This window comes from Mesoplodon bidens, assembly GCF_964165515.1.
Source record: "Mesoplodon bidens genome assembly, chromosome: 3".
In the NCBI taxonomy this organism is placed as follows: domain Eukaryota; kingdom Metazoa; phylum Chordata; class Mammalia; order Artiodactyla; family Ziphiidae; genus Mesoplodon; species Mesoplodon bidens.
This window is the reverse complement of record NC_138178.1, coordinates 140,973,132-140,990,723: the sequence shown is the minus strand read 5'-3', so window position 1 is coordinate 140,990,723 and position 17,592 is coordinate 140,973,132. Positions and strand designations below refer to the sequence as shown.

General features: G+C 36.6%; 1 protein-coding gene across 11 annotated transcripts in view; it reads right to left on the bottom strand.

The window, feature by feature from the left end:
• SYNE2 (spectrin repeat containing nuclear envelope protein 2) overlaps window positions 1-17,592 on the bottom strand; it is a 351,205-nt gene that overhangs the window by 134,699 nt on the left and 198,914 nt on the right. For all 11 annotated transcript variants that reach the window (XM_081228103.1, XM_081228110.1, XM_081228112.1 and 8 more), the window contains 6 exons: window positions 14,710-16,807; window positions 12,523-12,845; window positions 10,435-10,579; window positions 9,349-9,567; window positions 4,241-4,506; window positions 2,611-2,779 (listed from right to left, as the gene is read on the bottom strand). In XM_081228103.1, the coding sequence (XP_081084229.1) occupies window positions 2,611-2,779; window positions 4,241-4,506; window positions 9,349-9,567; window positions 10,435-10,579; window positions 12,523-12,845; window positions 14,710-16,807 (3,220 nt within the window). The remainder of the gene's footprint in view (window positions 1-2,610; window positions 2,780-4,240; window positions 4,507-9,348; window positions 9,568-10,434; window positions 10,580-12,522; window positions 12,846-14,709; window positions 16,808-17,592) is intronic.

Sequence of the window (17,592 nt, the reverse complement as noted above, 5' to 3'; positions counted from 1 at the left end):
CTCACAGGACAGAGAAAAAGTTTAACTCTAAAAATGAAAGCAGCTTTCCAGCACATCTTTATGATTTAAATGAGCAAACTTTGCATGACAAAACCTCACTATTGATACAAGCTGATTAAGCATGAGAGATACTCAGTTTGGTCAGATGATGCTTTCTAATTTGTAAGAATTAAACTTGATATCTCTCCATAGTGTCAAACCATTGTCCTGAAAAGACATTACAACATCTCCTGCTTCTAAAGTACCTCTAGGATTTAGTTATATCTCAGTAGCAGTCTCGATCTAAAAAGCTGCAAGCAGCAAAAAGTTTCAAAAAAGTTTTATTTTATTATTAACTTGTTGCCATTTCTGCTTCTTCCTACATTATCATCACAATGATTCAAGGCCACTAAAAGCCCTGTGCTTGAAGCAGAAGTGTCTGCTTTCATGTAATTAGACAGCCCAGCACAGCTCAACTTCTTTCAAAAGGGAGGGTTCCAGTTCCTTGCAAAGAATGTGGGTTTTTAGGAGATAAAAGAAACCTGAACAAATAGTCTATTGGTCGTGGCCTAGAAACAGAATCTGATCTACGTACTCCTGCACTAATTATAAAGGAGAAACTCATTTGTTTGGGAAAGTTTCCCAAAGATCAAGTGGAAAAATACTTCTTGACTTTACTGTGGCTTTTTGGGTTTTCTTTTGTTTTTACAGTAGCTGTTCAGTAGCATTATCTGTGTTAATGGATTGAGTCACCACATTGAAGAATGATTACAATTTTGAATGACTCCGTGCTGTGTCACTGCTTTCCTTTTCTTAGCCCTCAGCAGAGAACAAGTCTAGAGGAAAAGTTAAAGAATAGTACCATTCAGAGAAAGGTAGGGTTTGAGGTACAGAGTGCTCCTCGTTTATCTAGACCTAGCCCGGAGTACAGGTCTTCATTCAGAGCTACACTTAGATGGCTTCCCCATGAAGACTGCCTCTGTGAGGGAGAGTAAGTTCCCTTTTGCAACATTGATACCAAAAGCTCTGGTGAATAACAGCATGCAACTTTTGAACAAACTGTCAAATGTCATTTTTGCCTGTTACCACCTAGTGGAATGAGAAGAGATTGTTCGGAAAATGACCCTTAGCCTATGCACAGATAGTGTGATACAATAAATACATTTAGCCTTCATCCCGGTTCCTGGCACAGCTTCTAAAACCCTTGGAATTTCCTGCATAGGGGTGAAAGGAGTGTCTTTTGTTATTTACAACAAGTCTTTTCCAACCATACCTGAGTTTATGGTAATGAGAAGATTCTTGGTGGTGGGGGCGGGGGGTGACAGCTTCAGGATGGGGCTGGTGCCAGAGGAACCAACTGTGTGATTAGAGGGCTAGAACTTTCAACCGCACTTCCAGACCTCCAGAGGGGAGAAGGGCTGTCAATGACTTAATCAATCACGCCTATTAATGGAACCTCCATAAAAACCTTTAAACAAGGTTTGGAGAGCTCTGGATTGATGGACACGTCAAGGTGCTGGGAGAGTGGCGCACCCAGAGAGAGCACGGAAGCTCCACATCCTTCCCCCATACATGTCTTCTACTTGGCTGTTTCTGAGTTGTATCCTTTATAATAAACCAGTAATAGTAAGTAAAGTGCCTTCCTAGTTTTCTGAGCCATTCTAGCAAATTTATAAACCTGAGGATGGGGTCGTGGGAGCTGCTGTTTTATAGCCTGTCGGTCAGAAGTACAGGTGGTGTTTCTATTTAAAAAGAAAAAAGTGAAGTTCTTTACTTGGAATCCAAATACTTAAAAAAATAGATTTCATGTCTTAAGGAAAGTATGAGGGAAAAGCAGTTTGGCTATTTTTAACCAAAGAATTTTCTTCTATGGAGGCATATGATTTTGTCTCTCTGTAATCAAGATTATTCTAGTTTATATTTACATATCAAAGTAAAATCTGTTATTTGTATTGTGTCATTTTCTATGCAATAGCTTTTTCAAGTTAACTCTTTTCTGTTTGAACATCTTTTTAAAGTTATGGAAGACAATATTTACATGATTTTTTTGAATAAAGCATTTCTCAAAATGTTAAAAAAAAAAAAAAAAAAAGAAGTACGGGTGGCATCTGAAGCGGAGGCAGACTTGTGGGACTGAGCCCTTAACCTGGGGGTCAATACTAACTCTTTATAGTTAGTGGCAGAATTGAATTGGTGTCCCAGTTGGTGTCTGGAGAGTTGGGGAATAGGTTGGTGTGGGGGGAAAAAAGGCTCACACATTTGGTGGCAAGTGCTGTGAGTAAAAACAGTTCTATCCCTCTCAGAGACTAGATATTATATCCTATAAAGTGAGCAGTCCTACATACTACTCAAGAGTGGTCTGAGACCCCTGTACACCAAACACACTTGAAATGTGGTTGGAAAAGGGCTGCTGGCCTACCTCCTGACCTAGTCCCAACTCTGCTCTCTGTACTCCAGCCATATTGATCTCCTGTGGCTCTGCCCACACCATGTCACAGGGCCTTTGCCCACATTTTCTTCTTCTTCTAGATTCCCTCTACACTAGCCACAGGGTTACCTCTGCTCCAAGAACTTTGGACTCAAGATTTCAGACCTGTATCAGCCACATTCACTAGTTCATTCCTCACTTACCTCAAGCTGTTCTGCCTTTTCTGGGTGGTCTTGTAATTCCATATTTTGGAAAAAAGTTGTAGTCTGCTGAAATGAATTCTTCAAAGTAATTATTTCTTTTGTAAAGGCATGTCTTTCTTGGATTTCATTCTGCATCAAGTCCTTATTTTTTTGAGCCTTCTGGAAAAGTCTAAAATATAGCATCAGAATAAAATTGTTCCTCTATCCCACTTTTCTGTGTAATAGTTTTATTTCAACAATTAATATAATGTCTGCATAGCTCACAAAAGGTTTTTTTCCTGAGAGAAAAGTACCAGTTTTCAATGGTATATATACTATATATACAAACATACATCAAATTCTATCACTCCATCAAAAAAGAGGGGATATATGTATACGTATAACTGATTCACTTTGCTGTACAGCAGAAACTAACACAACATTGTAAAGCAACTATACCCCAATAAAAATTAATTTAAAAAAAGAGGAAAAAAAACTCTCTAAAACTTTAATCCCAAAATATCTTCTTTTCACACTTTACATTCCAATTGCCATATTTTTTTTCCTTGTAATCCTTGAGTTCAATTGAACGTGACTCAGAGGTGTGAATGAAGTCATGCATGGGCCCTTGGAGTCATAGATGATGGAATTAGCCTTTCTATCCAAGCTGACCCCACTTACTGTGGATGCAGCCATTATATTATTGGAGGAGTTTAAGTGGGCAAAATCTTTCCTGAGAGCTATCTGGTAAGTATTTCTAGCTATAAAGATATTAGTGATATATCCTTTGACCTGATGATCATACTTCTTGGCATCTTTCTCAATGAAGTAATCACAGATGCACAATGAGATTCTAGCATAAGAAAATTCATTCCAGTGTTTTATAAAAGTAAAATAAATTACATATAATTTAAAGGTTCTATATTAGGGACTTGGTTAAGTACATTATAGCATACCCACATGGTGAAATATTATACAGTTACATTTTAAAGAACATTTAATAGCATAGGAAAATAAATATAATCTGCTTATAAATGGTTCAGCAGAATATAAAACAGTATAGTATTATGATCACAATTTTTTTTAAAGTACAGCCATAATAAGAAAGATGAGTGATTGGTAGTGATTGTTGATGAGTGGTAAAATTAAATGTGGTTTTTATATTAATCTTTATAATTATCTACATTCTCTAAACTTCCTATAATGAATATGTATTACTAAGTTAGAAAAACAGCAAACATTAAAAAAAATTTGAAACACCAGGATGGAAAATGTGTGCTTAATTATCGTTAATATTAATCTTTTCCAAAATAGATAACTAATGAGAACCTATGGTATAGCACAGGGAACTCTACTTAATGCTCTGCGGTGACCTAAATGGGAAGGAAATCAAAAAAGAGGGGATATATGTATATGTATAGCTGATTCACTTTGCTGTACAGTAGAAACTAACACAACACTGTAAAGCAACTATACTCCAATAAAAAATTAATTTCCATCATTTTTATACCTATCAGTGTTGACACAACTTGATTCTGTCATATCATTTGTCATTGTTCTATAATATTTTTATATTCTAGAAATTAAATATTTTCTCAATTTTTCCTGAGTTGTCAAGCATATTTCCTTAATAGTTTTTCATAAATCTTACTTGTTGCAACGTTCTTGCATAGACATAATCTCTTGAGATGCAGAAACAGTTCCCACAGCCCTTAAGCCTTCAGGAGTGTTCTGGATGTTTTTTATGCGCTGCAGAAGTAGGGCCAGTAACAGCTGCTGCCTCTCCACATTCTCTTCATATTGGCATAAACAATCCAGCAGCTCCGAGAATTCCTCGGTGGTGGCTGCCTCTTTTGTTTTGGAAATTTCAGGGAGTTCTTCTTGAAGATTATCTAAAATAATTGCTTCTCGTTCAATCTAATTCAATAAGCAAAAAAAAAGGGGGGGGGCTAAAATAAGTAAAATATACTCTTACCACTTCAGGACTCAGCAATCATAATTTTTACATACTGGCTCTTCAAAGGATTCCCAAAGCCACATCCCAGTTCAAGGTAATATTTGTCTTCGTCCAGCTGGGAGTATTATCTCTCCACTATCCCAATCCCATAGTTCCCAGCTATTGATCATGTATATGTGTGATTAAAAAGAAGTATTGCTGGGCTTCCCTGGTGGCGCAGTGGTTGAGAGTCCGCCTGCCAATGCTAGGGGACACGGGTTAGTGCCCCGGTCCAGGAAGATCCCACATGCTGCGGAGCGGCTAGGCCCGTGAGCCATACGCCACAGCAGTGAGAGGCCTGCGTACCGCAAAAAAAAAAAAAAAAAGAAGTATTGCTGTTATGAGCTGAAGGAAATGCTACTGAGTATTTTCATAATTTCTTTCTCCTTCCAATTTCAGTTGCTTTATTAAAGCAATTATTTCTCCTGACTGAGATACCCCTTAATTAGAATGAACTCCACCAAACTGCATCCATGAAGTAGAAGAGGTAGGGCATTTCTTCTACAGGCCTCTTTTCTTTCACATCCAATGCTCAAAAAAGTAAGCCCTCAATACCCTGTCACTCACCTACACCAATGGGAAAGCAGCCCAAATTACTGGACTGCTCATGTCTTTCTCAACCACAGCTAAATGAAGAACTCAGAAATACATAACCTATCAATAATAAATCAAATATCTAGAAAGTGGAGTTCTACTAGCCCTGAAACTCAGAACAAAGACAGAAAATCAGGTCCCTCTTATTCCCTCTTCAAATCCTCTGGCCCTCTCCTCAGCAGCACTGTACATTTACCACATTCTCTCCCAGCATTGCCAACATTCCTGCTCTACGTTCAGACAGAGTCAGGCATCCTGCAATCTTGACATTACTGAATATCACAGAGGTCAACTACATTTATGATATCATGCTAACTGAAATGTTAAATGAGGACCTGGATGTCCAGTAAGACATGCCAAAGAGTGAGATATAAAGCCTATGAGAATTCAGGAACCCCAGCATCAATTAAGTTCCCAGGGGGCTGGTAGTCTGGGGCATGCCAGGGGACTTCTATAAGGTAAAGATCAAGTTGTTCAGTCTTGCACCTCTGTTGCCAAGAAAGAGGTGCAGCACTGTATGGGCCTTTTGGGATTTTGGCAGCCGTGTATGCTATACTGGTGACTACTGCTCAGATCCATTCATCAGAATGCCGCCAGTGCTGAGGAGGCAGTGCTGCAGGACCAGGCTATGGCATAAGCTGCCCTGTCACTTGGGCCATAGGTTCCAGCTGGGTCCCCAATCACTAGAATCCATGGGTACATGTGTACCCAATCTACATGTGTAGATTGGCCCCTCTCCAAGAGACCCAGTTATGGAATTTGTGCTTTCCATCCCCTCAAACCTAAATTCAGTTGAACTGAAGTCCTAGGTCTCAAGCAGGCAGCTACACTTCCACCAGGGAATGGGATACAGGTTCCACTGGGTCATTTAGCAGTCCCCTCACTCCCCCACCAAAGAACAAGCATGCAAAGAAAGGAATTGCTATGTTGACAGAGGTAATTGTCCACCTAGGGTTTCCAGTACACACTGGGGTTGAACGAACTATGTCCATAATCCAGGACTTAATGGAGCATCTCTGGGTCCTTCCATGGCCAGCGATAACCATAAATGGGCAACTGCAGCAACCAGGATCCAATAACAGTAAAGCGACTAAAGGCTCTAACCTTTCCTGTGTCAGTTCTCCTATCTCCCATTCCTGTTCCCTTGGATCACTTTCCAAAATAAACCACCTGCTTACAAGCCCCTGTCTCAGGTTCTGCTCTCTGCTGTAAAGCTGGTAAGTCATTAGGAGGAGAACACAAGAGGGAAGAATAATTTTTTTTAGGACAATAATTTTATCCAAAAGCCAGGCAATTCTTCAAATTGTGAATGGATAAACTACCTGCTGTGCATGAGTCTGACAGACTATTACTCAGGAATAAAAAGAAATGAACTACTGATACAAGCAGCAGCATGAATGAATCTCACATGCATTATGCTTAGGAATAAAGGTCAAACTCAAAAGGCCACAAACTATCCGAGTCTGTTTATATGACATTCTAAAGATGGCAAAACAGATTAATAATTGCCACAGGCTGGAGGTAATGGAAGGGGCTGACTACAAAGGGGCATATGGAACTTTCTTGGGTGGTGGAAATGTTCTAAGTCTTGATTTCATTGGTGGTCATGTGACTGTATGTACTTGTCAAAACGCAGCAAACTTTATACCAAAAAGACTGATGGCAGCCCCCAAATAAGTAAATAGTTGCCATAAAGATTATGCATTCACTCTTCAGCCCCTGGATGATTTTCCTTGGACAGGTTATAGAACTTTTAGGTTCACAGTCAGTTATAAAGTTGAGTCTAGAAAGGGAGAAGGAACCACAGTTGTTCCAAGAGTAAACACAGAGAAGGAGACGGAAAACCCTGTAAGCAGCCAAAACAGAAACTAAAACAGGAAAGACTTTGGGATCTTTGGTACAAGGGGAAGAAGACAGCCTTACCCCTCCCATATCTTTGAAGACGTGCCTTTATTCTAGCACACTGTGATCAGTGAAGCATAAAATGATGATCCTGAATAACCAGAAATGAATAATTAAATTAAGCAGATTCTGCTTAAGAAAAGAGGGAGGTAAGATTTTAGGGGGAAAAAATGGTAAATCAAAATTTAAATTAATTTTTGAATTTGTAAATTTAAACAAGCATTTAAGTTTTCAAAAATCTACTTACACAAAACCTTTCTTCCATAAAGATACTGGATTGTTGTATTAGTACGGACGTTTTTAAAAACAGAAATTCATTTTGTCAGATGTAAAATCACCAACCATGCCAACAGAATCTTGCATGTACAGGTATTTAGATGATATAAATTTTATTGAATGGATAAAAGCTATTTTAAAATCTTACATCAATTTGACATGTGTAAAAATCATTTAAGTTGACAGTTTAGTGGTTAAAAACAGAGTGTACATTTGAATCTTCTATCACTTATGAAGTTGAGCAAGTTAATCTCACTGTGTCTCATTTTCTTCATCTATAAAATGAGAATGATAATCTCATCCTCATAGGATTCTTGCGAGGATAAATGTAAATACATGTAAAGTGCTTAGAACTATGCCTGACACGTGCTCAATTAGGTGCCCATAAAGTGTTAGCAGTTGTTGTTATTATTGTTATTACGTGAGAACATATTTTGTTGGTGTTATTCTTTGAAAAACACATTTTGTTAGCAGATATTGTCAAATGCTTGTATGGATAACTACAAAAATAACTACTATTAAATAACTACTAAAATATGATTGCCAGTGGGTAGAGGGCAAGAGAAAGATAATGTAATAAAATAAGAAGAACAATAAGCTTAGGATTAGCCTAAACCTGGATGTGAATAAGAGCTGCCCCTCAACAAATACTAAGTGCCCACTAAGTGCAAAGCCCTGTTCAGATTCTAAAATTACAGTGTGAGCAAAATAGATGTGGCCCCCAGCCTATAGCCCCAGTTTAATCACTAGCTTGGAGGCTTGTACCAACTTAAATCTCTCAGTGCCTCAGCTTCTCCATTTAGGAAATGGTGATAATAGGTAACTCCTGAAGGCCATGCCAAGATTCAGCGGCATCATGTATGAACTGCCTTCTTCTTTTTTTTTTTTTTTGGCCGTGCCTCGCGGCTTAGTTCTCTGACCAGGGATGGAACCCGTGCCCCCTGCAGTGGGAGTGTGAAGTCTTAACCACTGGACCACCAGGGAATTCCCTGAACTGCCTTCTTAGCACAGCACACAGGAACACACTGCACAGAAGGACCTCAGTAAACCATGCCATTGTGGATGGGAAAGAGCTGGAGGCTAGTGGCCCTGCTAAAAGGACAATTTACAAAGTTCCTTGGAGTTTTAACTTTCAAGAGACTATTTACTAACCAAACCCCAACAGCACCATCAAAATGATATTCATTTTCAAGAATAACAAGTTTTAAGCAGGAAAATATGATAGTGCTAAACGTTTAAATCCTAAGGCAATGTGACCTACTGCTAATCAAGTATTGATTATATTTGTCTTAAGTAAATTCAGCAGAAATTTTAACAGGAATAAGAGAGAAGGGTTTTCATTTAATGTTCTGATTTGTACCTCATTTATACCTGGTCCTTTGGAAAGATTAAAGAATACCCTAAGATATTTTTATACTATTTAAAATTTTCTTTCTAAATGTATGGGATGCCTAAGGCTTCAACCATGGTTAAATTAACATCTGTGATCGATATATATTATGGAGGTTTTCTTTGAGACAGTCTTCAGAAAGAACATCATACATATTTTTAGGTCAATACTTATTAACAATAGTAGTTAATTTCCACAGTTAACCACTGTAATTAATTTCAAAATTAATTGGTTATTATGAATATTACCTTATTCTAACCTAGTGTGGTGGAGAGACATTTTTAAGAGGGCTTAGCTTATCTGCATGATAAAGATTTTAAAGCTCCTATGAGCAAGTAGCCACTTATTTCTAAGAATTATTTGACACCAAAAAAATGCCACTGTCATGAAAGAATCTGAATCATTCTTGAATAATTCCTTGGAGATTATTTTGCTAGGACCTGATCTCTATAAACATTTACATGTTCCATACATGTGATGTAAACAAATGGTACAGGTTGAGGACTTGTTTTATATTAAAAAAAAATGAAAATAATAAAACAATTTAAATGACATGTGTTAGTAAACTGTATGGTTTGACTGTTGCAAATAAAGCACTTACTTCTTCATGGATAAATTTCCACTCCTGCTTCAGTTCTTCACACCACAACTCCCATTCTTTAACAGCTTCCATCAAACTCAGCCATCTCTCCCATAGAGCAGATGTGCTTCTGAGTAAACAGAGGCTGTCACTATCTGTGCACATGGGTCTCAGGTGTCTGAGGACCTGTCGTACTTTCATGAGCTCTTCTTTGGCTGACGTAAGATTTGACACCAAGGCCTTAAGAAAGAAAAGAAAAGGAATAGGAGGGATAAGTTTTCTGAAGTCAGAACTATTCTGAAACTTATAAACTATTTTAGTCTTGAACAATTAATGTTTTAAAATCATCCATAAGTATTACATAATCCATTTTTTAGTCCTTTTGGAAGTCAGTTTGAGACAGATGAGAAGCATCTATGTATTATTATACTGCACATGAATTTGGAACTATGGGGACAAATAATGACCTATAAACCAATTTTTCTAAGTAAAAATGTGTTTTCCATGGTAAATATCCTAGAAGTTCATTTTCTTATTTTAATGTAAGTCTCGTATTTTACTAGATAGCTAATTTGTACAATGCTTACTGTAATCAACCACCAACACATTATTTATATTTTTTGGTTTTGTGTTTGTTTGTTTTGTGGTAGATGATAAGCACAGAAGATTTAGAATGTCCTCATCCAAATGCTAATAACATAATACCATACACTGTGACAGATGAATATATGCAAAAACTAAAATTGCTCAGTAATAGAGTATAAGAAGTAACCAGAATTTAGCATTTCTGAAAGTTGCATTAAATGCTCTGTCATTGATCCAGCGATGTCCAACAAAACAACATGCAAGGTAACGCTTTAGAAAGAATGATTAATAAGGACAGGATGCTACGGGGGAGAAGACTGTCCTGTGAACCCAAATGATTAAATTTCTCAGAACCAATGCCTCATTTTCCCCATGGCTTTTGGTTTAGGAATTTTGTTGAGTGTACAACTCAGGTTGAAGATTTCTGTGGGTCATATCAGAGCCACATCCCCTGATGCCACCACCTGCTCTTTCTGCCAATTTTTTGTACATAGTCTTACTGAGATTTGCAAGTTCTATTACCTTGCTCTGTTCCAAGTGCTCTAAAGCTTCTTTGTATGACATTGGCAATGGGGACATGGACTGCCCAAGAACTGTCTCCATCTGGCTGAGGTTAGTGCAAATTTTCTCTTTTATTTTTCTATAGCCTTTGTAATTTTCAAGACACCTAGTGAAACACAGTTAGAAAAAAAAAGCGATGTTAAATTTTATTTAGTACAATAAATTCTGAACTTCCCAGAATGCATTCTGAACACTTAGTAAAAAATAGAATGTAATTCTCTTTTTGCTACTCAGTGTATTTCAACAAATATTTATTGACTACCTCCTCCTCACAGGACCTGCATGAGACTTTTAATGCAAACTTTAACAGGCAGATAAGACTGTTCCTAAAACACCTAAACGGGAAAACTGCATTCTTGAGCACTGCTAATAAGGTGTAAATTGGTACAATTCTTGTAGAAAACCACTTAGTCTTAAAAATGCTCATATCTTTTGATCCAACTTCTGCAATTAATCTTAAGGAATCAATCCTAACATAAGAAATTTATCCTATACCTTATAAAACCTTTTACACAGTAAAATCTTTTTACTTATTAGACTGTTAATTAAAATGGCAAAAATCAGAACACACTTTATGTTAACAAAAGATACGGTTAAGTAAGTTACAACAATTCGTTTTATAAAATATTATATAATAATTACAATTGCTTTTATATGAAGTTTTTTTACAATAAGGAAAAGAGTTCATTTTATAAAGTAAAGCAAAAGCAGCCTATTTTTATATAGTTCAATTTTGTGCTATATTAAGAAAAACACTGAATAAAATTATGTATACAAAACATACAACCTAAATCCCCCACTGAAAACAATAAAAAATTTGGTATCAAAGATATATTTTTTAAAATTCTTAAAACACAATAATAAAGTGGCAAAGAATTAAGGAATATTCAGAGGCCCCAAACTATGTAAAAGTGGAAATACAGAGAAATAAGCTAAGCTCCAAGGCCAGTTTTTCACTTTGGGACATTTGTCGAGTTTCAGTTTTGTTGACCTTCACATAGAATGCTGGGGACAGAGGATAAAGCCCGGAGCACACCCAGGATGGATGTTTATTAGGACATCCCCTCTGTAAAGATAATTTGTAACACATATAACACAAAGACTAGACTGCAAAATGTAGAATAAATCCCTACAAATCAATAAGAAAAAGCTAGACAACCCAATAAAAATTGTCTTGAACAGGCATTTTTCAGAAGATGAAATATGAAAGATGAAGAAATATTCACAAAAGAGGCTCAAATTCATTAACAGTAATAAAGATGCAAATTAAAACCACAATGAAGTATCACTTAACCATGAGACTGGCAAAAATTAAATCTCACAACATTAAGTGTTGGTGAGGATATGGGACAAATGGAACATTAATATGTTGCTGGTTTGAGTAGAAATGGGTAAAATCATTTGGAATTAAAAATTTAAGATGTGCATACCTTTTGACCCAGCAATCACAATCCTAGTGATACACCCAAAGGAAGCTCTTGCATTTGCAAATGTTCCTAGAAGCACTGTTTGTGAATGCAAAAACTAGAAACAACCCAAATGTTTACCAACAGCTGGGTGAGTGAATATTTTACTGCAGACAAAAACATGAATAAACTTCAGGATCATAATGGTAAGTTTGAAAAAATGAAGTCACAGAAGAATACATGTACATGAAAACAGGACACAAACACGTAGTAAAAATATTTTTAAAAGCAAGGACATGGTAAATAAAAAACAGGATAATGGTTACTTTTGAGAGGAGAAGGAAGGAGTACCCAAGAGAATTCAAAAATCATGATGTTTATCTTTGAACATTTGGGTACAAAGGTGTTTGTTTTATCATCATTCTTTATACCATACTCAGACTTCTATAAACATTCTGTTTTAAGTACTCAATGTTAATTAAGAAAAAATGAAATAAATGCAGTAGAATATTTGCCATGGTTTTCCTTAGTGATTTTTTCTTACTTTTCCATATTTTCCAAATTATTTCTAATGTGTACATGTTAATTATAAACAAATCTATATTTTGTTCTTAAAGCATTACCTTTAGAAAGAAGTACCTACCTTTCTACTTCAGCTTCCTTTACTTTGGCTGCCTCCCTCATGGCTGAGTTCCTAGAAACTAATTCCTGTAAAGTACACTCAAGTTGTCGTTTAGCTTCTGGGCTGGATATAGTCCCCAAATTCTCAGTGAGGTCCTGGATGTCTGCTATTGTGGACTTCAGTTCCTCTTGCTTGCAGCGAGGCATCTCTATTGATTCTTCTGGATTATCAAGGTCTACTCTATGGGATACAATGATGGCTTCAAGGGCAGTGATGAGCCCCATGGCCCTGGAGACTGCTTCATTATAGCGTGCCATATTTCCATAAGCATCATTCAAGACATTCTGGTGAATGGAAGATTAAATGCCGTGATGAAAACCGTCACACTTTTGTCATTCTTGAATTTTTGTGATACATTCATAATATGTCTCTGTGTCGTAAAGAGTGAGCATCTCACACTTACAGTTTAATAATATTACACTAATAGTTAAAAATGATAAGTTTTTCTTTGCATAAAGAAAATGGTTTCCAGATTTGCTAAGAAATCTAATTTAAATTTAAAAATACATCTCATGAATCATGTCTAATGATATATGTTCCTGCTCTAGAACTCTTGTATTAGACTATGAATTACATAAAACAATTGAATATATTTAATGTATATAACCTTAAGCAATATCTGTGGGAAGAAAACTGAAAAGACCCCCCACCGCCACCAAACCTCTTGTATTTTTAAATTAATGGCTCTGCCACTAACTTTAGTTTTGAGCACATCACTTAATGTCTCCAGACCTCAAGTCTTCTCACTGAAATAACAAATAGTTGAAATAAATAACTTTAGAGGTCCCTTCCAGTCCAGCTCTAAACATATCATTTTGGGGATTTATGTACATTGTTTCTGGAAACTGTATTAAAATCAAGCAGAGAATTTGTTAAGTACCAATTTAAAGAATGTATTAGGGTTCATATGACTTTATATTTCTATAGCATTTATACCTTAGCAAAATAGTTCAAATACATTGTCTAACAACTCTTTGAATTAAAGAAGGGAGTTAACGTCCCCGTTCTAGAAATTCAGTGTGACAATTCTGAAAACACAGTGAAGGGCATTATATTAAGAACAGTGTGTTTAAATGATGCCTAAGATATCTACCCTATTAATATTGCAGGAAAGGAGGGAGTTTGTTGTAGTCGCTCTGCAACAGAGATCAGCAAACTTTTCCTGTAAAGGGTCAGACCGAATATTTTAGGTTTTGCAGGCCATACGGACTGTCACAACTACTCAGCCCTGCTGTTTTAGCAGGAAAGCAGCCATACACAAGCCAGTAGGGAATGGGCATAGCTGTGCTCCAATATAACTTTATTAACAAAATCAGGTGCTGTGGGCAAATTCGGCCCATGGGCCTTAATTTGATGACCCCTGCTCTAAAATAACACAGATCTCAACATGAATCCTGGTTCTGTTACTATTTCAAGACCTTGAGAAAACTGTTGATGTTTCTGAGCTTCAAATTCCTTATTTTAAAACGGGGCTAATAATAGCACCCATCTCACAGAGTTGCTATGAGGATTAAAGATAAAGTGTTCAGCACACTTCCTAGACACTGTAAGTTCTAAATAAATGTGGAGTTATTATCTTGTGTTCTCTTTTTTTTTTTTTTTTTTTTGCGGTACGCGGGCCTCTCACTGCTGTGGCCTCTCCCGTTGCGGAACAAAGGCTCCAGACGCGCAGGCTCAGCGGCCATGGCTCACGGGCCTAGCCGCTCCGCAGCATGTGGGATCTTCCCGGACCGGGGCACGAACCCATGTCCCCTGCATCGGCAGGCGGACTCTCAACCACTGCGCCACCAGGGAAGCCCTATCTTGTGTTCTTTATACCATATTTCTTCCACTACACTCTATTATTTCTGAAAAGCAAACAAACAAAAATCACAAGCTTTTCGGTTCTGAGCTCAACAGAAGCTACGAGGGATATAGAAATAAAGGTATCAAACTCATCTTTTTCCAAACTGTAAGGAACTGTATTTAGATGTAGAATGAGTTGGGATTATAAACTGGACCTTTGAAGTTCTTTAAAATGGCTATTCTCCTGTGCAGAGTATTTCTATAGAACGTGTAACTTCTTGAGAAATGTGGATATTAACTAGAGTAAAACATAAAATCATGAAATTACAACAAATACATTAACCACCTAATTAAAAAACTTACTGTGCGCGAATCAATGCTTGCATTAAGCTGCATGTGAAGATCTTCAATGTCATGTAATTTTGTCTCCACATCATTAGCTTCAGAAGAGTTTTCTTCTCTTTGCTTCTCAAGAACAGTCACAGCTTTAATGCTATCCATTTCTGCCTGAACTTGCTCTTGAAACATTTCACAATTAACTTTTTCATTTTGAATATGTTCAATTTGCAAATTTATAAGTAAAGGCTGTTGTAACTGAGATTTTATCTGATTTAAAACATGTAAGGAATTTTCTAGTTTGTCCTGAAAATTCTTTTCATCCATTTCTTTCGGTTGGGATTCCAGGACTATATTTTGGAGAACCTTGTGTAACTTATCATTTTCTTCTGTATACAGCTTTATTTGTAGCATTTCTTTCTCTTTGAAAGAGTCATCAAAGTCCTTATTTTCACTTAATTTCTTGATTATTTCATGATACAAGCACATGACTTTCCTGATTCTCTGACTCAAAATTTGAGCATGGAGCAGACTGCTTTCTGGTGGGGTGTTAGGCGTTGTTAGCAGTGCTTCAGCCCTTTCCTTAACTTGCAGATGCATAGCCCTCAGTTTACCTAGTGATGCCTGATATTTGCCATATTCTGCCACAAATGTATCTAACTGCTTAATTTTTTCTTCAAGTTCCTTTTCTTTTTCAAGTATTTGGGTTTGTACTTCGTCAAGTTGGGACCAATCCCAATTTAGTCCTATACAGTCAAACACTTCTCTGAGTTTCAATACTTGTAGGATACTAGATCGAATACCAGTGATTTGGTCTTTAAGACGACACAACTCCTCTTTAACATCTGGATTTATTTCTGCATTTAGTAGCAGTTCATTGTGCTGTATTTGGTCAACCTCCTTCTGAAGCACAGATGTTTTTTCATGAAATTCTCTATAAAAATTTATCTTGTGTTCTACTTCATTACATTTATTTTGAATGAATCTTTGTGTTCTGTTGGCTCTAGTCTTAAGATTTTTCAATTGATCATCTAGAAATAATCTTTCAAATACACTTAGATCTTTACAGATGTTTGTTTGTTCCTGAAGATGTGTTGCGATTACACTCTCAATTTCCTGCAATTCCTTCTTAGAAATGGTCAAAGTGACATACTGATGTTCTAGTTCAGCTTCTGTGGAGGTTGTTTGCATCTTGGGGATCATCAGTGTTTCATTTCCTTGAAGTGAAAGTTGAACCTTCCCTATTATCCCAACAAATTTGCTTCTTTCTTCCAATTTAAATTCTAATTGCTGTGATCTTTGAGTTGATTTTAAAACTAGCGTTTGGTATTGATTCTGTAAGTCCTGTAGGAGGTTATTTAAATCACTGCTCTCATATGCTGTAAGGTTAGGAATATTACCTTTAACCTCTTCAACCAATGACTCCACAACCTGCTGCTTATCTAGAATGCCATCGTGCACCACCTTGCATTTTCTGATCTGTGAAAGAATATTGTCTGGGAGAAGGGAAATGGTAGGGACGAGTTCACCTAACAGATTTTTGACCCATAAGATAGCCTCTTTCATCTTGTACCTGGTTTCACACTTCTTGATCTGATTTTCCACCTCTATGTTTAATGGTTCCAATGCTTCCAATTGCTTCTGCAAATTATTTATTGCATCTTCTAAAATTTTCTTTTCTTTTTCTCCCCAAATCCTCTTCATATGAAGTTCAGCTCGCCCCTTGAACACAGAAAATCTATGCTTGATAGTCTGGAGTTCAGTGGCCAAGGCAACCATGCTTTGATTCCCTTCTTCTTCTGGAGAGTCCAGCCTTAACTGCAGACACTGCTGCTGCTGCTGCAGAGAAATTTCGAGGTCTTGGATCTTACTCATGAGAAGCGTAAACTCATCATGTCCCACCACTTGCTGAGAATACTTCTTCTGGACCAGTTGTTCCATTTGCTCCCAACCATGTTCAAGTTGCTTCATCTGGCTTTCCAACAACTTCTTATCCATGTCAGTCAGACAGTTTGATAAATTTTCCCATTCGATTTTCAACTTGCTTAAAGAATCTTTCTCTTTTTCTATTGACACCAGTAATCTTTTAATTTTGTCCATATGGGTTGCACTGTCCAGTGGTCCCCTAGCAAAAGAAGAAAAATTGAGCTGATTAATATATACTATACATCAACAGGAGGTTAGCTGTCATTAAAAGAAATTAATTCTGCTTTGAATTCACAGAAGAGAAGATTAGGTTGTCTGTAAGAATACTCTGTCCTTAAAATAAAAATCAGAATCTAGCTCTCAATTAATGTGTGACAATGTAGAAAGCTTGTCTATAAAATGAGTATCATAAAAATGCAGAAGCACAGGAAGGGAGTGAAAAGTGAAGGGAAGAATTATGTAAAAGTACTCTGTCACCTGTAAAGTACTTGTAAAAAGTTAGGCTAGGACTAAGCGAAATTACAACATCCAACCCCTTTGTTATCATCTTACCAACAATAAATGATAAAGATATTGACTAAGAAGGTATAATCATCAGGCTAATCTTTTAAATATAAAATTGTTTCCTCAAAGGATGTCACTGAAATTGAACCCCATTTAGGCAAAAGTATAAAACTTTTTAATAATGAGAAAATGTTTACAAGTTATGACTATATCTACAATCTTCAGCCATCATTTTCAACGCCAAAAGGAGTACACACATGTAAAAAGAAACCATTATAATACATATATATTCCTTATGTTCCAAACTATTTAAACCAAGCATGTTAATATTAAACAATTGTACTGATAATGTTTCTGCCCCCCTCCCATAGTTTAGAATAATCTCTTGGCAAAAAAATGCTAAATTCCATAGAACTTAAACTTATTTCGCAGATATTTATAGTGTGAGTTAATAGTTTAATAAATTAATTTGTAAAATTA